The sequence below is a fragment of the Leuresthes tenuis genome, unplaced genomic scaffold (genome assembly GCF_036924035.1).
Source record: "Leuresthes tenuis unplaced genomic scaffold, fLeuTen1.0.hap1 SCAF_14, whole genome shotgun sequence".
NCBI lineage: Eukaryota > Metazoa > Chordata > Actinopteri > Atheriniformes > Atherinopsidae > Leuresthes > Leuresthes tenuis.
This window is the reverse complement of record NW_027325368.1, coordinates 33,130,615-33,152,310: the sequence shown is the minus strand read 5'-3', so window position 1 is coordinate 33,152,310 and position 21,696 is coordinate 33,130,615. Positions and strand designations below refer to the sequence as shown.

Here is a 21,696-nt window from a genome sequence, read left to right as displayed (position 1 = left end):
TCAGAACTGTCCAACCTGTCTTACTGATGAGCAACAGTTGCATTCAATACCCTACAGGAGAAGCAGAGAGACTGGAGATGAATAATAGAAAGTGGGACAATTTTAGACAAGTCCAGTCAGGTTAGTAGAGAGGTAGAAAGGTAAATATATTTTTGCTTTTAGTACAAGTGCACCTTTGAAGATGAATTTACTTCCTTGCAGAATCCTTTTTCCTATTCACGTCTGAAGAGCTCTCTCCTGCTATATCGAGAAAGCTCACAGCCATATTTATGATCCATTCATAGCTGTTTTCATATTTAATTTCTCATTGGACACCGAGTTAGTATTGTTCACAAATATCTTCATAAATCAAATTCCTATAAATGTTTTCCCTGACTTTTGACTTTTCAATGCTCACCTCTATACCTTAAACTTATGACAGAAGGTGTATTTATATAATTTCCCCTCTGGGATTAATAAAGTATTATTGAACTGAAATGAAATTGAATTGATTGATCTCTCGTATGATACCACACATGGACTTCATACTATCTTGTCAGCATGGGAGGTATCTCATTAGCAAACTGTACTGCGTTTTTGTTTTCCCAAATTGTACTCAGATTGTATTTTAATATGACATGAATGTCTATAATAACAATGACAACCGGCAGGAGTCATTATTAACAACCTCAGCAATGGAGTCTGTGGTGTGTGATCTCAGTCTAAATTCCTCACCACTTCATGGCAACAAAACAAATCTGTGACATCTGTTGGTTTTGTTATGTTTTTAGTTCTTGGTTTAGTCATTAGTTTTGCCTTGGTTTCCCTTGTCTTGTCATGAGGTTCATCCACGTCACCGGTGTTTTGCTCTCAGCTGCACTCCATCACTAATCACCTCCCTTCAGTATTTCGTTTCCAGGTTCCCCCATGCACTCTGCCAGATCTTTCTGTCACAATTGGTGAGGTTGGGTGAGTGGCGTGGAGAAGGTTAGGACGCGGATGCAGATGTTTAAACTTGATTTATTTGAACACAAAAAACAACATAAAGTGCGGCTGAGCCGGAATACAAAAAACTAACTATTACTATGAGAAACTAACAAAACAAAACTTGGCATGAACTATGGGGAAAAACATGATAAATTAGACATTGACAAACCTGAGACCAGAAACATGGATGAGTGGCAGAGTGCATGGGGGAACCTGGAAACTAAATACTGAAGGGAGGTGATTAGTGATGGAGTGCAGCTGAGAGCAAAACACAGGTGACGTGGATGAACCTCATGACAGGACAAGGGAAACCAAGGCAAAACTAATGACTAAACCAAGAACTAAAAATATAACAAAACCAACAGATGTGACAAAATCTATATTAAGCCGCTTTTCTGACTACAAAATATTTTTAAAAATTCAAAATGCTACGAAACAAGATCCAGGTTAAAGGACTGCAAATATATATATATCAGCATAGTGTAAATGTATTTTTAAAAAAACAACAAAAACAAAATAATTTCCCTTCTTTGTTCCACTGGTTCTTAAGTGCACCTGGAAATTTTGACAAATTCCTGCTGCTTCTTTTCCCAGAAAAACTCAAGCTAAAATTGAAAAAGAAATTAAATTGAGAGCTGCTGCTGTCCAATTAAGATCCAGTTTTGTGCTTCTCTGTTATATTGCAGGGAAGATGGAGAAAGGAGGCTGTTAGTTGACTCTGGGTGAATCATCAGACATGACTCGCAGACCACCTAGAAACACAAACATATGCAGAATCACAAAGTGCTGAGGTTATGCAGATGCACATAATACACATACCTTGTTCATTTAGTATATTAGTGAATATTGTATGACTCACGTGGTCTTATCTTGATCGGCCAAATAAGAATGGAGCAGAGAGCCAAAGCTGCGACAATGGCCACTCCTCCTGTTACTGCAACCATGATGTAATGATAGAACCATACACAGGCAGGACAGCACACCACAGTACTGACAGACACAAAGCAAAGTACATGTTATAGTAGATTATATCTTATTGCAAACAACATATGCAAACATATGCCTCATGTCTGACATTGTTCAGTTTGAGTAACACTATTGAAGTTGCCTGTTAATACATCCCATATTCAGACCAATACAAGAAATGAACTTATCCTGCTAACATGTAGATGGAGGGCAGAGGCAAGGGAATGCATTTTTAAGATGTGTGTGTGTGCGTGCGTGTGTGCGTGCGTGTGTGCGTGCGTGTGCGTGCGTGCACTAACTGGCAAGGATGTAGCGCCTGAATCACCATCACAGCGACTCCATTAGCCAACTTATCGGTGAAACTCATAGCTCCATACACAAAGGCTCCACTTTGCTGCAGAGAAAATATAATGGATGAAGTGAAAGGACTTCTTCCTCCCTGTTTCTTACTCACCTCCTGACTTACTCTCTAACTCACCGTCTGATCTGCGATAAGCTCAGCGGTCATGGCAAGGGATATCACTAAGATGGTAGCGGACCCGGCCCCCAGAAGCACAGCCGCCCCGTACACCTGCTGACCCATCCTGATGTCCAGCAGCACCCAGTACGAGAAGGCCATGATCAGCACGAGGCCCACAAAGTAGGTGAGCTGGAGAAATCAGATAAAAAGCCACACACTCAAAAGACATTCAACATAGAGGCTTGCATTTTTTTGACTTCCCTTTTTTGATCTTTGTAGATAAGAATAGAAAATTAGATCAAGCACAGTTCCTGGGTACATTAAGTTTTGTAGAACCTGAGGCAATTGGCAACAAAATAGAACCAGTCAGTCAACTTTTTAGCTCTGCCTGCACATCCACTTTTTTTGTAAACCCCAAATTATTCATTCTAAAGTTTAATTCATAGGGGATTTTTATTTGACCAAATGCTTTCTACGAAATTGGCTTTCTATAGTGACATAAACGTCTGACAAAATAATTTGTTTATACAAATTCCAGTTTGAATAGGAAATGCTCAATATTCACAGCTGTATATATATAGTATCTAAACCAGGGATGTACACATCCGGTCCTCGAGGGCCGCTGTCCTGCAGGTTTTAGATGTTTCCCTGCTTCAATAAATCTGATTCAGATCAATGCCTCATTAGCAGGCTTGAGCAGAAAGTCACAATCTTTGGAAGAGCTCCATTTCATCTGAGTCAGGTGTGTTGAAGCAGGGAAACATCTAAAACCTGCAGGATGGCAGCCCTCAAGGACTGACTTTGGACTTCCCTGATCTAAACAAAGGCTCCAATCCCAAGACTGAGCAACAGACCATGGCCTGATCTTCAGTAATATAAAATAAAAGTAGCCTTACAATCAGACTTATGTCCTGATTTATTTATATGGAAATAGACGCAAACAAACAAAAAACAAATTAATAGATGTAGCTAGACTAATGTAAACACTCCACTTACACATTTTCCAATGCGTCTACTGACAGGCTTCATGATGAAGGAGGACAGGAAGCCACTTAGGTACATCACTAGTGGGATTATTGCAATGAATTTCTTTTGGAGGAAAAACAGAACAGATGATCATGGAGGGAGTATGATGGAGGAAAAAAAAGTATTTATGAGTTATATAGAATGATTTTGTTTTACCTTGGGCAGCCCGAGAGTGTTGATTAGATACATTGAGATGTACGTCTGAGAGAGATTTACTATTAACCTGGTGGACATGTACAGTAAAGCCACCTAAGGAAATGCACACAAACACTTGTCATCGAGAAGTAGAAGCAAGAAATGGCAGCTGCATAAAATAACATTAATTTTCTGACCATGCCGAAGTTGTTCAGGTAAAAAGCAGGACTGGTTTTGCTGTTTTTGTTTTGATAACAGTAGATTGACAAACCTGGTAGAAAGAAGGCTGCTGGAGCCAACATTTCCACTGCAGAAGAGACAAAGTGGTGTTAGAGGAGAGCAACAAGGGCCTCCGTTCATCTTCAGCGTCTTCCACCTCTTTCTTATTCCTCTTTCTTCCTTTCTCTCCTCTAGCCTCCTCACCAGCTCCAAGACTCGGGCCCTCTGTTGTTCCCAGGTGGAAGAAGATGGCAAAGAGAGTGCCGATCCCCATCACAGTTAATGCCAGATTCTGTAATCAAGCAGAGCATTCAATGTTCTGGAAGACGATCTGGAAAGAATTGCCCCAAACTATGAGAGCAGACAGAGGTTTCAGAAGACATAAAATTCTCTGATAATAAACGTCGACACAAAACTTTCAAAAATCCTCAATAAATCTGCGACTCAAAACCTTGAAAATATAGTCATTATTTGCCATTCTTTTTTTTTCCCATTCATTTAAAAAAATTAATAAATAAGACTGATTTGTATTTTGCTTTCCCACAGAAATACTACCATATCAAAGAATGTCTTTACAACCCTTAAACATACTTTAGTATCAATGGTCCAGTGTTGAGGAAGTTCACATTTCACAAGTACTAATTCAAAGTTTAGTTCACACAGATTAAAAATTAATACATTTTGTAATTATATTCTGCCATTTGTAATTCTGAACTTCACCTAAGTTCTTAAATTCACAGTCCCAAAATTAACCAATGAGCGCCTCTGAATTCCTCTTACATAATGAAGTACAGAAACAACAGTCATCTCGATGTTCTTGGTACATAGCCTACTTCGTTTGATTGAGTTTAACAGAGTACAACAGAAACCCAAAAGTAATTTTGTGGGTTTCAATATAACAATATTAGCCAATATTAAACCAGTCTTATCACAAAAATTAAGCTTCTGCCACGTTAGATAAGAAATGAATGGCTCTAAATGACAACAAACTGCGGGGCTCCAATCAGCCAACATTTTTCATATGTCTTATTTCATATATTCTGTTAAGTCTGGAGCCTGCCTTTCTCTTGCTACTTGTTCTAACAGCTGCCAGCCAACATTTTCCCACAATTAAAGCATATTAGCCAGCAGGCTCTCACAGATATCATTACACTAACTTTCAGATAACTTCAGCAGCGAGGCCAAAACTTATATTACAGGTTGCTCTCCTCAGGCTTTCTGCTGTACAAGGTAATCTATCACATTCTTCGTGTTCTGCTGACAGGCCTCAATCTTTCTTTTAATCTCCTCTATAGTGCTCTTCTGAAACCTGCTCTTGTTTTAGTACTTACACTTTTCGTCGGTTTCTGTTATGTATTCTGTTTAGGGAATGTTACTTAGTTTTATGTCTATAACTACACATCTGTAATTGCATTAGTTATATATACTGTTGTTATGTCTGTGTAAGGTGCAGAAATCATCACAAGGTCGAGTGCATGCCCATGGATTGCATGCAGGCACAAGTCAGCATGACATGTTCACTCGACAAGATGAGAACAAAGTCCAACAATGCAAGAGAGAGCTGTGATTATTTAATGCTAATCACTTACAAAAAGCGTTGAGTGTTCAGTTCAACATTCACAGAAAATATGAACACTGCTCATAAATGCACTCAAAAGTTAAGAGTCCTCACCCTAAAGATGGGGATGTCTGCTGGTCCAAGTGAATCACTGAGTGGATCGTCATCCTTTCTGGCCTGGACATGGAACAGCAGGTAAGCCAGTGCATACACTGTTATGTTGGCTATGACAGTGAAAGCATACCTGCTCACACACACAGAAAAGAAAGGGTATATTCAGGACCTATCAATCCCCCTGCTGTGTGTACTGAATTTGCTATAAAACCTTACCTGTATGCAGTGAGCTCTACTTTAGCATGCTCACAGGTGACCAGCTCTGGAATAAGGGACAAGTGAGAGATCTGTGTGGCGGCCCAGCCAAACTGAAAAATAATGATGAACGGGACGAAGTAGACCAAACTGGCCCACTGAGGGGTGAGGGAATCGCAGGCCAAACACCTGTTAAAGATGAAGGCAAACGACACCACCACGCTCACTGTACCTGGAATAAACACAAACACACACAGAAATACACAACAGACAAGTTGTATGATTTTTGTAAAAATGTGCCCAGCATTCTTTCCTCGCTTACTCAAATCAGCTATTATTAGGTAACCACAAGCATATAGAATAGAATAGAAAATACTTTATTCATCCCCTGTGGGGGAAATTCAAATGGTCATGTAGCTCAATTAATATATTTTGCAATTATTGTATATTAGAACAAAAATGTTATTATTATTATTATTATATAATTAATAATAATAATAATAACAACAACAACAATAATAATAAATTTGAGAAGAACACATTAGCCGTCACTGTTAAAAAGTCTTATGGCTGTAGGGACAAAGGACCTCCTGAACCTCTCAGTCCTGAAGCCTCTCACTGCAGCTGCACTTATAATTTCCTCCTCATCTGCTGCTCCACCACAGGGTCCAGCTCCCTGCCTATCACAGAACTGGCCATTTTCACCAGTTTGTCCAGGCGCCTACAGTTTTTGTCCGTAAGGCCACTGCCCAGCAGACAGCAGCATAGAACAGTGACAGAGTGATAAAACATGCACAGCATGTCACTGCAGACAATGAAGGACCTGAGCCGTCTCAGTCCCTTCCTGTACACTGTATCTAACTTAATTTTCTAATTTAATTTTTAACACCATGAGGGCTCAAACATAAGGATATTAAAGTAAACTTTTCACGGTTTATAACCATTAACACTAACATAGTTTTGGTTCAGCCAATGTAAGTGATTTTCAATTTGTGATTTGTGAAGAGGTTTTGGGATTATTTTCTATTGTTAGTATTTGAGTACTTTTTTAGTATTTTGTTTTCAAATTATTTCAAGAAGCAGCTTGGGATAACAAAAATTTGTGTTGTAAATTCCAGATTTTATGACCTCAGTGCCATAAAGATTTTTATGTCTACCTTTTAAACACATAAATATTTAGTTGTAGTTTATTTATGACAAATAACTGAGAATCGGCTGAGAATCCCTGTGTACCTGCAGGTGTCAGAAGGTTACTTGCACTTGTCAGGTAATTTCACCACAGAGTATCAATCACATCTGGATCAAGCTGCTTTGCCCTCTTACAACTGTCATTAAACGGTTTTGTAAAACATAATCTGAACCGAGAAGCCTCCATAGTTTTGCATGTTAGTTTTGAGAATGAGAGCGAAGTCCAAGAAACCCAAGTTACATGTATACCCTTAATGAGGTGATTTACATAACAACTGACTGAAAAAAAACAAGAGACCCATTTGTTTTGGCCAAATACATCTACATATTAGAAGTATTACCTTATCTGAAATATATATGAACTAGTGTACATACACATTTTAACCAAACTTACACATACTGGCTTCTTTCAAGCTTCAAGAAGCAAGCTTAAACACATCAATGAGCCCTTCTAGCGTCTTGTAGAATATCTATAAACTGGTAATACTTTCAAGAATAGTGTAAGCCTATCAACGGATCAACAACTTTTTTGTTCATTGTGGTATCTTTCTAAATTAACACAGAGTCGTAAAATATAAAAGAAGACAATTCGAAGAAGCCATGAAGATATGGCACCTCCCAACTCGGAACAGTTAAAAATTATTTTCAGTTTACTGTGTGGATTGCAAATTCAATGAGTTTACAATTTCCTGCTGAAAGGTTAATCATTTTTTAAATCTTATGGCACAGTAAAGTGGGATTGCAGTGTCATGCATTCTTTCTATCCATCTATTAAATTTGACTTACCAACTAAATGCCATGTCTTCCTCTTGCCGTAGTTTCGACATCCAGGGGTTTGGTCCGACTCATAGCCAATGAGAGGTGTACAGATAGCATCAGCTATTTGCCCAACCAGCAGTAACACTCCTGCGACACACAGAGGCATTCACAATTCACAATAGTTGTATCAGTTGTATGTTACTGCAACAAATAAACTATATGAAAACCTAAATCAAAATCTATAAATTGAATGAATTTAGAGAAGCATTCCAATAACATGACAACAGACAGATCTGTCATTTGAGATCTAGTGACTTATTCATTTAAATTCAACCAAAAAGTCACACTTTGTTGGTCAAACTTTATACATTGTATGATTTTATGTATGAAAAAAAGAGACAAGAATGGGTAAAGGTGCTCAAGGCACTTAGTTAAATTCCTGTCCTCCATGGCTGGATTGTCTTAGGGTTGAAAAATTGAGGACTTGTGACTGAGAAAAGAGGCAGCAAGCTTGATTGCATTATGGTGAGTATTAGCAAGACAAAGAGACGAGAATCAGCAGAGATCAGTAAGAATTACCAGATAAAACTCAGTTCACAGAGCATTACAAATAGTGTCAGAGCGTATGAATACCATGATGAAACCATTCATCAACTTAAATACTAAGACAGCTTGACAAAAAATAAGCAAAAGTGTTATTTCTACACGAGTCCAAATTCAACCTCCAGACTGCATTGATGGAAGGTTAAAGCATGACGATGGGATCCTCAAAGTCTGTGGCAATGTATGTTAGTGAAACGGAGAACAGAGAAATTGTGGATGCAAAGAAAAGACAAGGAGAACAATAATCCAAAATCTAACAAAATGCTTTATGAAAGAACACTATATTTTGCCATGGGGAAAATTAAACTCATAAAATGGCTTAAATCCTACAAACATTGGATTGAAATTATGCAATTTTATCAATGTTTTAGTGTAGATTAAATAATCTGGAAGAAACTTTCTCCACAGGTAAAACAGAACAGTGTCCAATTCCAGGCCCAGACTAAAATACTGATAGTGGGCTCTTCAGCGATTACATCACTGCAAATGATGGTGAGGTCGCCAACACAGACGGGCAAACAGAATAACTCACCTGCATTTGTGTTTTGGAATCCCATAACTGAGTGGTAGAACACAAGCAGATATGTGAACCACATTGAAGCGCACAGATCATTCAGAAAGTGTCCCACCGCATAGCTGATTTTCCTGAAAACTGACAGAGATCTCTCTGTATCTGACATTATGGCTTGAGGAAGTCGAGAGTTTCAGAACGCACTTTCATGAAGTCCGACCGGAAAAAGTAGACTGAACTAATTCGCTTAAGTGAGACGTAGTTGGACAACACTGTATGGAGACAGGCGAGTTTGTAGTTCCCTTTTCAAACGATACTTTCATTACATAAACGAAGAATCAAGTATGTTACCGGCAGGTGTTAGAGCACATAGATGATGCCAACAATCTTTTACCAATTTCCTCTTAGTATCAGGTGACTGAGGAGTTGTGGCGAAGCCAAAAGAAACGTGGAGGAATGAAACCGAAACACAGCCACACAGAGGACGAAGGAGGTTTCCATCTGTCTCTTACCTTAAAATTAAATTAGCTCGAAATAACTAAGTGGCTCATAATAATATGAAACGTTAGCAATATGTTACGACCATATAACAACGAGATCAGTGACCTAAACAATGGACAGCGACTCATCGATTGCCTTCTCGTGAAACATTTCACATTACTTTAGCAGTAATAAACCGACCGCGCAACAGATAACGCAAAAACTGCTCATGAATTTACATTCTATCTGCTATCTTGCGCAAAGCTTAAAACACATACGGCTTTTGGGCAGATGTAAACAATTCAGACCGGTAGCGATAACGTACACACGAAACTCCTCAGAATCTGACCAATAGGGCAGCTGTTTTGCTTTTTTCAGCCAATAGTGAGAGCCTCGTGGGTATGCGCTTCCTCATGTGACGGCAGAATGACAATAAATTACAACCAAACAGCGCGAGACTTTGATGAACTCATTTCCGATGTTGCGTAAAAAATTCATGTGACTGTGGCTGTGTCCGAAATCACTCACTCATTCCCTACTCCCTACTCCCTATATAGGGAGATAAATGTACTATTTAGTGGTTAGGAAGTGATTTCACAGCCTGTGTTGCATGTATGTATTGCTCTTAGTTTAACAAATCGACACATCATGTGTTATTTGGCACGAAAATAGTTGGATTTATAAGTTGCTGCTATCAAATAGTTGGCACATTTTGGTATAACTGTAAGAAAGGTTAAAATTACGTTTTCAACAACACTTGACCTGCTGGTGCAGATTCATCAGCATTTTTTGTGCTGTGCGTCTCAGTACGAATTCCATTGTTATAGTGTCACTGATTTTTTTCAGAACTATCATAAAAATAACACATTTAATACTTAAATGTTATTCTCTTTTGTAACAGCTAATATTCGACGTCTTATGGACGTGCAGATCATGTCTATATTATGTCCGAGACCAGTTCTGGACTTCTACACCATAGACATATATACATATGTGACATGTCTATATTCTACACGACGTGCAAACTAGGTCTGCTAATTAGGAAGTCTAACTATGACGCCATTTCGACGTCAATATGCAGTTAAAGATTTTAACCTCGACTAGGTCACTTTTTTGGACGCCATGGGGATGTCTAACACAAGTGTAGGAAATTTACATAACTTATTATAAAATGTATTATCTATTTATTTTTTAAATTTATTATCAATATTATTAATGAAAATGAATATACATTATTCGTGATTAAACTCATTATTTATTTGAGTCCATGATATTTTGTTATCTATTTAATTCAATTGATGCAAGTTTTTATCATTTAGAAATGCAATTTGTGGAAAATTATGGTAGGCCTATTTCAACCACTGACCTCTATAGAAAATGATCTTTTCACAAGAGAGGGTATGTGATGCAGTCAGGACCTAGCGCCTAGGTTCGCAAGCATCACAAAGCTTGTTGAAGTAATTGCCAGCGAGCTGGTATAGGTTCACAATGTTGCCACAGATTTTGCAGAGTAATATTTGAAGTGACGAGTCAGGCATGCTGCTGATTAAGCACGGTCTCAAGCTTTCAGCGCCATTCAGTATTTCAAACAAAGGACAGCTCGGCTCTGCTCATTGAATTTGTCTTCCACTAAATGTAAATTTGTTCAGTTAATTTTATGTATTGTAGTGTTATCTGTTTTAGCTTTTGTGGTTTCAAACCAACTGAATCTGCTGTGGCTATTGGAATTACATGTCTTCCCATCAGCAATGTTATAACATTGGTCATAAAATGGCATTGGAATTACTGAAAATGACCATAGTGCCTACAAACATTCACGTTAACCAAATCTTTAAAGGGGAATTTCTGGCATAAAATACGTTCATCGACTCATCGATAACATTTTTGATGGAATAGATAAATCAGGGCTTCCAGGAAAGTTGAAGCTGTGGTGTCTGCAGTTTGGATTGTTTCCTCGGTTGATGTTGCCACTGTTTGTGTATGAGAGTCCATTATCTATTGCAGAAAAAATGGAAAGATTAGTTAGCTTTTACATTAGGAAGTGGATAGGTGTTCCTAGATGCTTAAGTACTGTGGCACTGTATTGGAAAGGCATACTTCAGGTCCCAGTATCTTGTCTGGTAGAGGAATTTAAATGTACTAAAGTTAGGATAGAGCTCCTGTTAGCTGGGAGAAAAGATGTGGAGGTTAGTAAGGTGGTTCCAAACCCAACCAAGGGGAGCAAATGGAATCCAAGAAAGAGCAGATCAGGAGGCAGAAGCAACTCTTAGACATACAGAGATTGTGGGTAATGTTCAAATAGGCCGGGGAGGCTTGGGGTTTCGCCCAGGCAAACCGGTGAAGAGTAGAAAAGGTCCCAAGGAGAGGAGAAAGCTAGTTGTTGAGCAGGTTCATAGACAAGAGGAAATGTTAAGGGGTACAAAGGCAGTGGCTTAGGCTAAGCAGAGACAGTGTTTGAATTGGTTATGTTCAGGTACTCCAACTCTAAACCACATTCTGTCAGGTTGTAAGGTCAGTCTGTCACAAGGCCGGTATACGTGGTGACATAACCAAGTATTAAGAAGCTTAGCAGCAGGTATTGAAGATAAACAAAGGCCGGTGAATTTTGGAGGGTCTAAGGTGAAGAGAGTGGCAATTGGTAAATGGACTTGTACTTGTATAGCGCTTTTCTAGTCTAGCTGACCACTCAAAGCGCTTCACTACATGCCGCATTCACCCCACTCACACACATTCATACAGCACGTCTTAGGATATAACTACGTGCTTTCTAAGCATTCATACACATTCATACCCCCAATGATACACTGGGGGAGCAACGTGGGGTTCAGTGTCTTGCCCAAGGACGCTTCGACATGTATCCTGGGGAAGCCAGAGTCGAACTACCGACCTTCCGATTGGTGGGCGACTGCTCTTCCTCCTGAGCTACAGCCGCAGTTTGTTCAAGAGGGGGAGAAAGTTAATAAGACAATAAGGAGGCAAAGCAGCTCAGAGGATGCTTGTGATTGGGAGATGCAGGTAGATTTATGATATAAACTTGTTGTTCTCCAGGAAATAGCCTCTACAAGTCTAAGGCCTGATGTAGTCTTGTGGTCTAGGAGTAGAATGAGAGTCTATTTCATAGAGCTGACTGTTGCTTGGGAGGAATTAATAGTAGACGCATATGAAAAGAAAATGTGGAGTTGGGGCAGAAGCAGAGCAGCGAGGATGGAAAGTTAGGATCTGTCCAGTGGAAGTAGGATGTAGAGGATTTGATGCAAAGTCTGTTGTCTCATTGTTGTGGGAGTTGGATATAAGTGACAGAGTGTGAGGAAAATTGTGAAGGAAGTGTCAGATGATGCAGTAAAGTCAGTCAGTGGATTTGGACTAGGATAAGCAATAGTAACTGTGGGCCCAGCAGGGGGAGCACTTAGAGTAAACAGACTCTTGGAAGAAGCAAGGAAGATATCCAGGACATATTTAAGTGGAGGGTGTGGCCCATGTGAGCCTTTTGAAACCAGGTGGCCATTTTAGGTAAGTTGTCTGTATGGCCTTGTTTTTGCTGGAATTTTTAGTGATTGTAGGACTGTTTAGTTGAGTTTTTCTGCTAAATCTGCTAGTGTGTCTTGTCCTGCCTCCACCTCTGGCAGCCTCTTTACTTTCATTACTCCCTACCCGAACCAGGGTTTGTATCCCATTCCTACTTATCTTTGCCTCTTCTATTTCTACCCCCTACCCCAGGGATGTCCACATCCGGTCCTCAAGGGCCGCTGTCCTGCAGAGGTCCGGATGTGGACATCCCTGCCCTACTCAAACCAGGTGCAGACCTGATGGGTCACACCACAGTGATCGTTCAAGGCAGCCACACCATAGTGATTGTTCAAGGCACACTGTCAGGTCCAGGTATGACGGGTAATGCCATAGTGAACTTACCAGACCCCTACATGACAGGCCAAGGCATGGTGAGTTGTTTAAAGAATGTAATTTCATCAAAGCACTTTGTTATTCAGTGATTAGTACCGATGCACCCCTAATTATGTTATTTCACATTTATTATTTCTTTTCTAATGCTGCTCAAATCCGTTGAAAAGTTTGTCATATGATGATCATATGGTGATTTCTAAATCAAACTTCCTGTGGTGCAGATGCAGTGACCGATGGAAGAAGGACATTCCCATTGCCTTGGTAATGATAAGCATTGATCTAGGGGTAGTGTGAGACGACAAGACACTGGGAAAGAGAGAGAGAAACTTAATAGTACAACTTTCTCTTTTCCCCTACTGTTTTCTCTTTCAACACAAACTGCTTTTCAATTATAGCAATGGCTTTTTTGGTTTTCTACTGCCAATTGTTGAATGGTTTCTGTCATGTCTGATAACTTTTTTCTTTCTCCAACACTATCTACTGTATTGATAATGGACACTAAAGCCGACACTAAAGCTCTGCAGAGCTTTAAAGACCTGACCCATTCATTTGAATCAGGTGTGCTGGAGCAGGGGAAACATGGAAAACATGCAGGGCAGTGTGTCTTGAGGACCAGGGTTGGGAAACACTGGTCTAGCATAACACAATACAATGCACTCACACACTGTTAGGTTCCTCTGGGAAGTGTCCGTCACCTTTATCATGGACTTATTCTATCGGGAACTGCAAATTTCACTAGTTGGTGGGAAGAACAGCAAGAACTGTGTCCAAAGTCCTTGACAGGTATGTTTCTACATACAGTATAGATTTTGTGTATGTGTGATGTTTGGATGCTCTGTTTGAACTTAATTTTCTGGATGTGGACCAGTCTGTATGCCAGCCTTAATTTGCCTTTTTTCTTGCTTCATCCTTGTGCACCCTTTGGTACATGTTTTGCATTTCAGTTTTTTTTTATGAAACCTTTGATAAATAGGACTATAAACACTGTGTAGAAGTTTCATCTTTTACCCTTCAGACATTTATTACGCCATTAACTCCCATTATAACATCAATTTCTGATCCATCTCTACTTGTTGGCATAAAACAATGTCTGAGCATGTCATAATAAGTGAAAATTAAACAAAATTAAAAGTTCACTACACAATACCTTGTGGTCTTGAAGACCAGCTTTTCGAGAAAAGTGGGTGGCGACCTATGGTACACTGAGGCTTGATGACCTGTGTGATGTTGTTCCTACATAAATAATTGTAATTTATTTTCTTTAGGCTCGTCACTAATGCCATGATAGCAAACTTTAATATAAAGGGGAAGGGGAAAAGGGCAATAAACCTTCGGAGAGGACAAAGGTTTACAAAGCAATACAAGGTGAGCCCATATTTCATGTTGACTGCGGGAAGAAAATTAACCCCTGCCAATCTGTAAATAATAACTTGATTAGACAAATCATTTCCTCTCTTGTTGACATTAAAGATACAATGCCAACCATGGCTATTTTTAACATTTGCTTTGAAAGTTTTGTATAAATCTAGTATTGGTAGTGGATACATAGGCAACCTATTTTTGCTTATGGGGACTTGCAGATTGTCTTCATATTTCTAATCACTGTTCTTTTTCTACTCCTGCAGATAGAGTTATGAAATTTGATGGCACAACCACAGAGGACTTCATCAGGATTTGTACTTCAGAACATCTGAAGCACACACCACAAAGACGTGGAGGACACACAGCCGACTGATGTTGTTTTTTCTATTTTTTCTTTTTACCTCAATTTAATTTGTTTTACTGGTTGTTGAAATGTTTTTGCCAGTGAATAAAAATTAAGATAGAAAGACATGAGTGGGGTGATTCATTTATACAGTTTGCCACCCTCTGAAATCGCGCTACAGTTATACACAGAGCCTATAAAAACAATGTCTAGAATGAGTTTAAACGTACAGGCCCTCATAGAATATTTGTGACTTTGTGCCTTTTAAAACAACCCTTTAATGCACCCTGTCTGCAAATTTAGGTGAACACAGATGATTGTCAATGATTATTAGGATGAGCTCCAGGATTGACACAAAAGAGAAAAAGCTGGAGGACAGTAACTACAAGTTCAAGGAGAAACAACACAATGCCTCATGTGAGAGACTGATGACAGTTTGACCAGGTGCCGATAGAGCAGACCTGGGCAAATTACGGCCCACGTAATTTGTGCGTCCCTGTCCGGCTTGCCTGCCAACCATAAATTACAACATAAATTAAACAAATATTTATGTCGTGCGTGCAATACAACTGTGCTGCATTTATTTTGAAAGCGCTACGTTTGTGTTACTTCCATGCGTGCGCATGTGTGAGTGAAGGTGAACAGCCAAGTGATGCTAGCCAGATTACCCCAAGATGTCAGCTCACGCTAAGAAAAGAAAAGATGATAATGAATGCCGTGTTTTCAACAAGACATGGACTGCCAAGTATTTCTTTACAGAAATTAAAGGTAACGCTGTGTGCTTAATTTGTGGTACACAGGTCGCTGTGTTTAAAGATTATAATTTGAATCGCCACTACACCACCAAGCATGAGGATAAATACAGAAATCTGACTGACAAAGAGCGCGCGAGGGAGTCTGATGTGTTGCTAGCAAAACTGCAAACCCAGCAAGGACTTTTTACCAAACTTCACACCCCCAGAGATGCAGCCGTCAGGACAAGCTACACACGTGGACAAAATTGTTGGTACCCCTCAGTTAAAGAAGGAAAAACCCACAATTCTCACTGAAAGCGCTTGAAACCTACAGAAGTAACAATAAATAAAAATTCATTGAAAATTACATAATCAAAATCAGCCATTACTTTTGACATGTTGATTAACATAATTATTTTTAAAAAAACTAATGAAATAGGGCTGGACAAAAATGATGGTACCTGTATAAAAGATTGAAAACTATTTGACCAGATTGACATGATTAACTCAGGTGTGTCCTTTAATTGACATCACAGGTGTTTCCAAACTCATAATCAGTCAGTCTGCCTATTTAAAGGGAGACAAGTAGTCACTCTGCTGTTTGGTGAAAAGGTGTGTAACACACTGAACATGGACAACAGAAAGCGGAGGAGAGAATTGTCCCAGGACATCCGAAAAAAAATTATAGACAAACATCTTAAAGGTGCAGGCTGTAAGACCATCTCTAAACAGCTTGAAGTTCCTGTGACAACAGTGGCTCATATTATTCAGAAGTTCAAGACCCACGGGACAGTAGCCAACCTCCCTGGACGTGGCCGCAAGAGGAAAATTGATGACAGATTGAAGAGACAGATCGTTGGAATTGTATCCAAAGAGCCCAGGACAACCTCCAAAGAAATTAAAGGTGAACTCCAAGGCCAAGGTACATCAGTGTCAGATCGCACCATTCGTCGTTGTTTGAGCCAAAGTGGACTTCATGGGAGACGACCAAGGAGGACACCACTGCTGAAAAAAAATCCTAAAAAAGCGAGACTGGAATTTGCATAAATGCATGTTGACAAGCCACAAAGCTTCTGGGAGAATGTCCTTTGGACAGATGAGACCAAACTGGAGCTCTTTGGTAAGGCACATCAACTCTGTTCATAGACTCAAAAACCAAGCATACGAAGAAAAGAACACTGTCCCTACAGTGAAACATGGAGGAGGCTCAGCAATGTTTTGGGGCTGCTTTGCTGCAGTGACAGAAATTAACCCTGTGCAGAAATTGACATTTTTGCATTGTATTATACATCAGGAAGTGTTGTGCAAGACAGTGTTAAAAATTAAACATGTTGTTGATGCTGTAACTAAACTAAAACAGTTAACTTCATCAGAGCGAGAGCATTAAATCACAGGCAATTTGTTGCACTTTTGGAGGAAAATGAGATTGGACGTGGTGACATAAGCTATCACTGCACCGTCAGGTGGCTCAGCCTGGGCAAAGTGCTGAAAAGTGTCTGGACCTGAGAGACCAGATTCAGGATTTCTGTGTGAAGAAAGGACATGACATCAGAGAGCTTTCAGATGAAGACTGTGTGGCAGACCTTGGATTCGCTGTGGATGTGACTGCACTCATGAATGAACTCAACGTCAAACTGCAGTGCAAAGGCCTTTTTGTACATGAGATGTACAGTGCAGTGAAGGCTTTCATGAGAAAGTTGCAGCTTCTCTCAAGCCAAGTGAAGGACAACATTCTGACCCACCTGCCAACACTAAAGGAAGCCACAAGATCAGCCGATCACCTACACAAGTACTCATCCATGTTAGAAGCACTGCATGGAGAGTTTTCGAGGCGATTTCAAGATTTCAAAACTCTTGAAAGTGAAATGCACATGGTTTCGCCTCCCTTCAACTGCAGTGTGGATAATGCACCAAGTGATGTTCAGATGGAACTCATTGACCTGCAGTCTGACATGCTTCTGGCAGAGCACTTCAGGTCAGTCTCACTGCTGGATTTTTACTCCTCCCTCAAAGAGGAGAACTTTCCACACCTGAGGAGGCATGCTCAGAGGATTCTAGTCCTCTTTGGATCTACTTATGTATGTGAACAGACATTCTCAGTGATGAAGTTCACTTTATGTCTTTAAGACAGGCTTGTAGCCTGACCAACCTGTAGGTTTCATCTGGTTTCATAGATAAGTACAGCTGAGTATCATCAGCATAACAATGGAAATTTATGCCATGCTGTCTGATAATGTTACCTAATGGAAGCATGTATAAAGTAAAAAGAATCGGTCCAAGCACAGAACCCTGAGGAACTCCATGACTTACTCCAACGTGTGAGGAAGATTCCTCATTTACAAGAACAAACTGGAATCTATCAGATAAATATGACTTAAACCAGCCTAATGCAGTTCCTTTAATCCCAATAACATGTTCAAGTCTCTGTAACAGAATGCTGTGATCGATCGTATCAAATGCAGCACTGAGATCCAACAGGACAAGCACAGAAACAAGTCCGCTATCAGAGGCTAACAGGAGATCATTGGTAACTTTCACCAGTGCTGTTTCTGTGCTATGATGCACTCTGAATCCTGACTGAAACTCTTCAAACAGATTATTTCTATGTAAATGATCACAAAGTTGAACTGCAACTATTTTTTCAAGAACTTTGGACAAAAAAGGGAGATTGGATATAGGTCGATAATTAGCCAACACTTCTGAATCAAGAGTAGGTTTTTTAAGTAAAGGTTTAATTACAGCAACCTTAAAAGTCTGAGGTACATATCCTGTCAACAAAGACCGATTGATCAATTCCAATATGGAAGTGTCAATTAAGGGGAAAACCTCCTTGAACAGTCTGGTTGGGATTGGGTCTAACATACAAGTTGATGGTTTAGAAGAGACTATTGCTGTTGTTAGCTCAGAAAGATCAACTGGACAGAAGCTGTCTAAATACAATTCAGGTTCGAAAGATACTTCTAAAGCTGCTCTACTTGATGATACATCAGTGATAATAATGGGAAGGATTCCATTAATCTTCTCTCTGATAGAAACAATTTTATTGATGAAGAATCTCATGAAATCATCACTGCTGAGAGTTAAAGGAATACATGGCTCAACAGAGCTCGGACTCTTTGTCAGCCTGGCAACAGTGCTGAAAAGAAACCTGGGATTATTCTTATTCTCTTCTATCAATAATGAATAATACGCAGTTCTAGCTTTACGAAGTGCTTTCTTATACGTTATTAAACTATCTTTCCAGACTAATTGAGACTCTTCTAAATTAGAGGAACGCCGCCACTGTCTCTCCAGCTTTCTTGCAGTCTGCTTTAACGCACGCAGCTGTGAATTATACCAAGGAGCCAACCTCTTCTGACTGATTACCTTCCTTTTCAGAGGGGCAACATTGTCCAGTGTTGTACGCATTGAAGCTATAGTGCTGTCAACAAGAGAGTCATTTTCTACTGGAGTAAAATTTAGGTAGCCATCCTGTGTCATATCAGCACATGGCAGTGAAGAAAAGGATGATGAAATCAACTCTTTAAATCTGGTTACAGCATTCTCTGACAGACACCTTCTATATGTAGAATTCTTCTCAGAAACCGTGTAGTCAAGTAATGTAAATTCAAAAGTTATTAAAAAATGGTCAGACAAGACAGGGTTATGAGGGAACACTGTTAACTGTTCACTCTCAATGCCATAAGTCAGCACAAGGTCAAGGGTATGATTAAGGCAGTGAGTAGGTCTGTGAACACTTTGAGAAAATCCAATAGAGTCTAATATAGAATTAAAGTTAATATTTAGGCTGTCATTTTCAACATCTACATGAATATTAAAGTCACCCACTACAATGACTTTATCTGTACTCACCACTAACTGGGATAAAAACTCTGAGAATTCAGACAGAAACTCAGAATAAGGGCCAGGCGGACGATACACAACAACAAACACAAGAGGTTTTTGTGATTTCCACTTTGGGAAAAACTGAAAATCAGAGATTCAAAAGAGCTAAAACTAATCTTGGGTCTAGGACTGATTAGTAACCCTGATCTGAAGATAGCTGCCACTCCTCCTCCTCTGCCTGTGGTTGGAGGAACGTGAACATTTAAATAGTCAGAGGGAGTTGATTCATTAATGCTAACATGATCCTCCTGCTGCAGCCAGGTTTCTGTAAGACTAAATATATCAATATGATGATCACAAATCAAATCATTCACTAACAGAGACTTCAAAGGGAGAGATCTAATATTCAGCAAACCACATTTAATAGTTTGATGTTTTTGTTCAGTTAAAGTTTTTGTTTTAATTTTTTTTTGCACAAGAGGATTTGCTCCTTTTGTGTTTTTTGATTGAGGGGGGGGCAGCATCAGGTGGGAAGCCGCAGAGAAGTGTGTAAGACTACAACTCTGCATCCTGGTCTCAACCCTGGGATGTCATGTTTTTGGATGACTAATAAATTCGTCCATATTTCTAGAAATGAGAGCCGCTCCTTCCAAAGTGGGATGGATGCCGTCTCTCCTCATCAGACCAGGTTTTCTCCAGAAAGATTGCCAATTATCTATGTAGCCCACGTTGTTTGCTGGACACCATCTAGACAACCAGCGATTGAATGAGGACATGCGGCTAAACATGTCATCACTGGTCAGATTTGGCAGGGGTCCAGAGAAAACTACGGTGTCCGACATTGTTTTGGCAAAATTACACACCGATGCAACATTAATTTTAGTGACCTCCGATTGGCGTAACCGGGTGTCATTACCGCCGACGTGAATAACTATTTTACCGTATTTACGTTTATCCTTAGCCAGCAGTTTTAAATAGGATTCTATGTCGCCCGCTCTGGCCCCTGGAATGCATTTGACTATGGTCGCTGGTGTCTCTAATGCCACGTTTCTGACTATAGAGCTGCCAATTACCAGGGTTTTGTCCTCAGCGGGTGTGTCGCTGAGTGGAGAAAATCTATTAGAAACGTGGACAGGTTGATGGTGAACCACGGGCTTGACTTTAGGACTATGACTCCTCTTCCTGACAGTCACCCAGCCACTCTTAAGTTCCGGCTGCTCGGGATCTGCTCGGGGACGACTAACAGAGCTAGCTACGCTAGGTGGCTCCGCACTGACTAAAGGGGCCTGGCTCGCTATCGGGTGGTTTTCAACAGTGCAGAGCCGAGCTTCCAATTCAGATAACCTTGCCTCCAAAACTACAAAAAGACTACATTTGTTACATGTACCATTACCACTAAAGGAGGCAGAGGAGTAACTAAACATCTGACACACGGAGCAGGTGAAAGCAGGAGATAGAGGAAGAGAACTGGTAGCCATGCTAAGCTAGAGAACCAGACACAACGCTAAAAAGTGAAAAATAAAAACTAAAGATCTGTAAGAGTGAGCGTTAGAATATAACAAGTATGGGATAGAGTTAACTATGCAAGATGTGTAAATTATAGGGAGAAATAAGGTGATTATTAGTAGTTCAAGAAGAGCGAGAACTGTCACAGTGCACACACACAAAGCAACAGGAAGTGATGCAATACGTCTTACCGCAAAGCAAAGCCGTCAGCCCGTCAGCCCGACAGAAGTTAATGTACTCAATGATGGTGCTGACCCTCCTGTCCATGTCAGTGTCCATTTCTTCTTCCTCCAGCACTACAGCCCAGTCTCTACCACTTCCTGAAAGATCTGGTAGTAAAATGAAGTATTTGTACACAAGGTCTGTATGTGGATTGTAGATAGACCATACCTTATTTTTAGCATAAAACAGATTCAATTCATCCATCCATCCATTTTCTATACCGTCAATCTGTCAGTCGGGTCGCACGGGGGGCCGGAGCCAATCCAAGCCGTCATCAGGCGAAAGGCGGAGTACACCCTGGACAAGTCGCCAGTCCATCACAGGGCACAGATTCAATTCAATTCAGATTTATTGATATAGCGCCAAATTACAACAATTGTCATCTCAAGGCACTTGATAATAATATAATGATAAATAATATAGTCCAGTTCAAGCCAATTGGAATTCAATTAATTGTAATCATAATCAAATTAAATCCAATTAATCCATTTAAAAATAATCCAATTCATTCATATAGAGCCAATTCAAAAAACAATATCCTAGCTAAGGAAACCAACAGATTGCACCAAAAACTTGTCTTCAGTCCAATCTCCCGTCCTGAGCGTGCCTGTGGCGACCGTGGAA

General features: G+C 39.9%; 2 protein-coding genes and 1 pseudogene across 2 annotated transcripts in view; 1 reads left to right on the top strand and 2 right to left on the bottom strand.

Annotated features, from left to right (window-relative positions):
* Nucleotides 1-21,696, bottom strand: part of LOC140268581 (casein kinase I-like) — a 181,200-nt gene that overhangs the window by 103,600 nt on the left and 55,904 nt on the right. The gene's annotated exons all lie outside the window — the stretch shown is intronic.
* LOC140268716 (major facilitator superfamily domain-containing protein 12-like) lies at nucleotides 836-9,505 on the bottom strand. The gene is made up of 11 exons (XM_072363682.1): nucleotides 8,722-9,505; nucleotides 7,614-7,733; nucleotides 5,661-5,871; nucleotides 5,445-5,574; nucleotides 3,825-4,064; nucleotides 3,575-3,667; nucleotides 3,389-3,481; nucleotides 2,411-2,581; nucleotides 2,232-2,326; nucleotides 1,826-1,956; nucleotides 836-1,718 (listed from the first exon to the last, which is right to left on the bottom strand). Exons 1-11 carry the CDS (start codon nucleotides 8,867-8,869, stop codon nucleotides 1,675-1,677), a joined length of 1,476 nt encoding a protein of 491 aa, XP_072219783.1. The 5' UTR covers nucleotides 8,870-9,505; the 3' UTR covers nucleotides 836-1,674.
* Nucleotides 15,121-17,645, top strand: LOC140268241 (general transcription factor II-I repeat domain-containing protein 2A-like; annotated as a pseudogene).

Bases quoted from the DNA above. Each gene is read 5' to 3' on its own strand.
- LOC140268716 (XM_072363682.1), bottom strand. From the start codon at position 8,869: ATGTCAGATACAGAGAGATCTCTGTCAGTTTTCAGGAAAATCAGCTAT. The intron at 7,734-8,721 runs GTGAGTTATTCT...TGTGTGTCGCAG, and splicing joins ATTCCAAAACACAAATGCAG to GAGTGTTACTGCTGGTTGGG. The intron at 2,327-2,410 runs GTGAGTTAGAGA...TTTTCTCTGCAG, and splicing joins AGCTTATCGCAGATCAGACG to CAAAGTGGAGCCTTTGTGTA.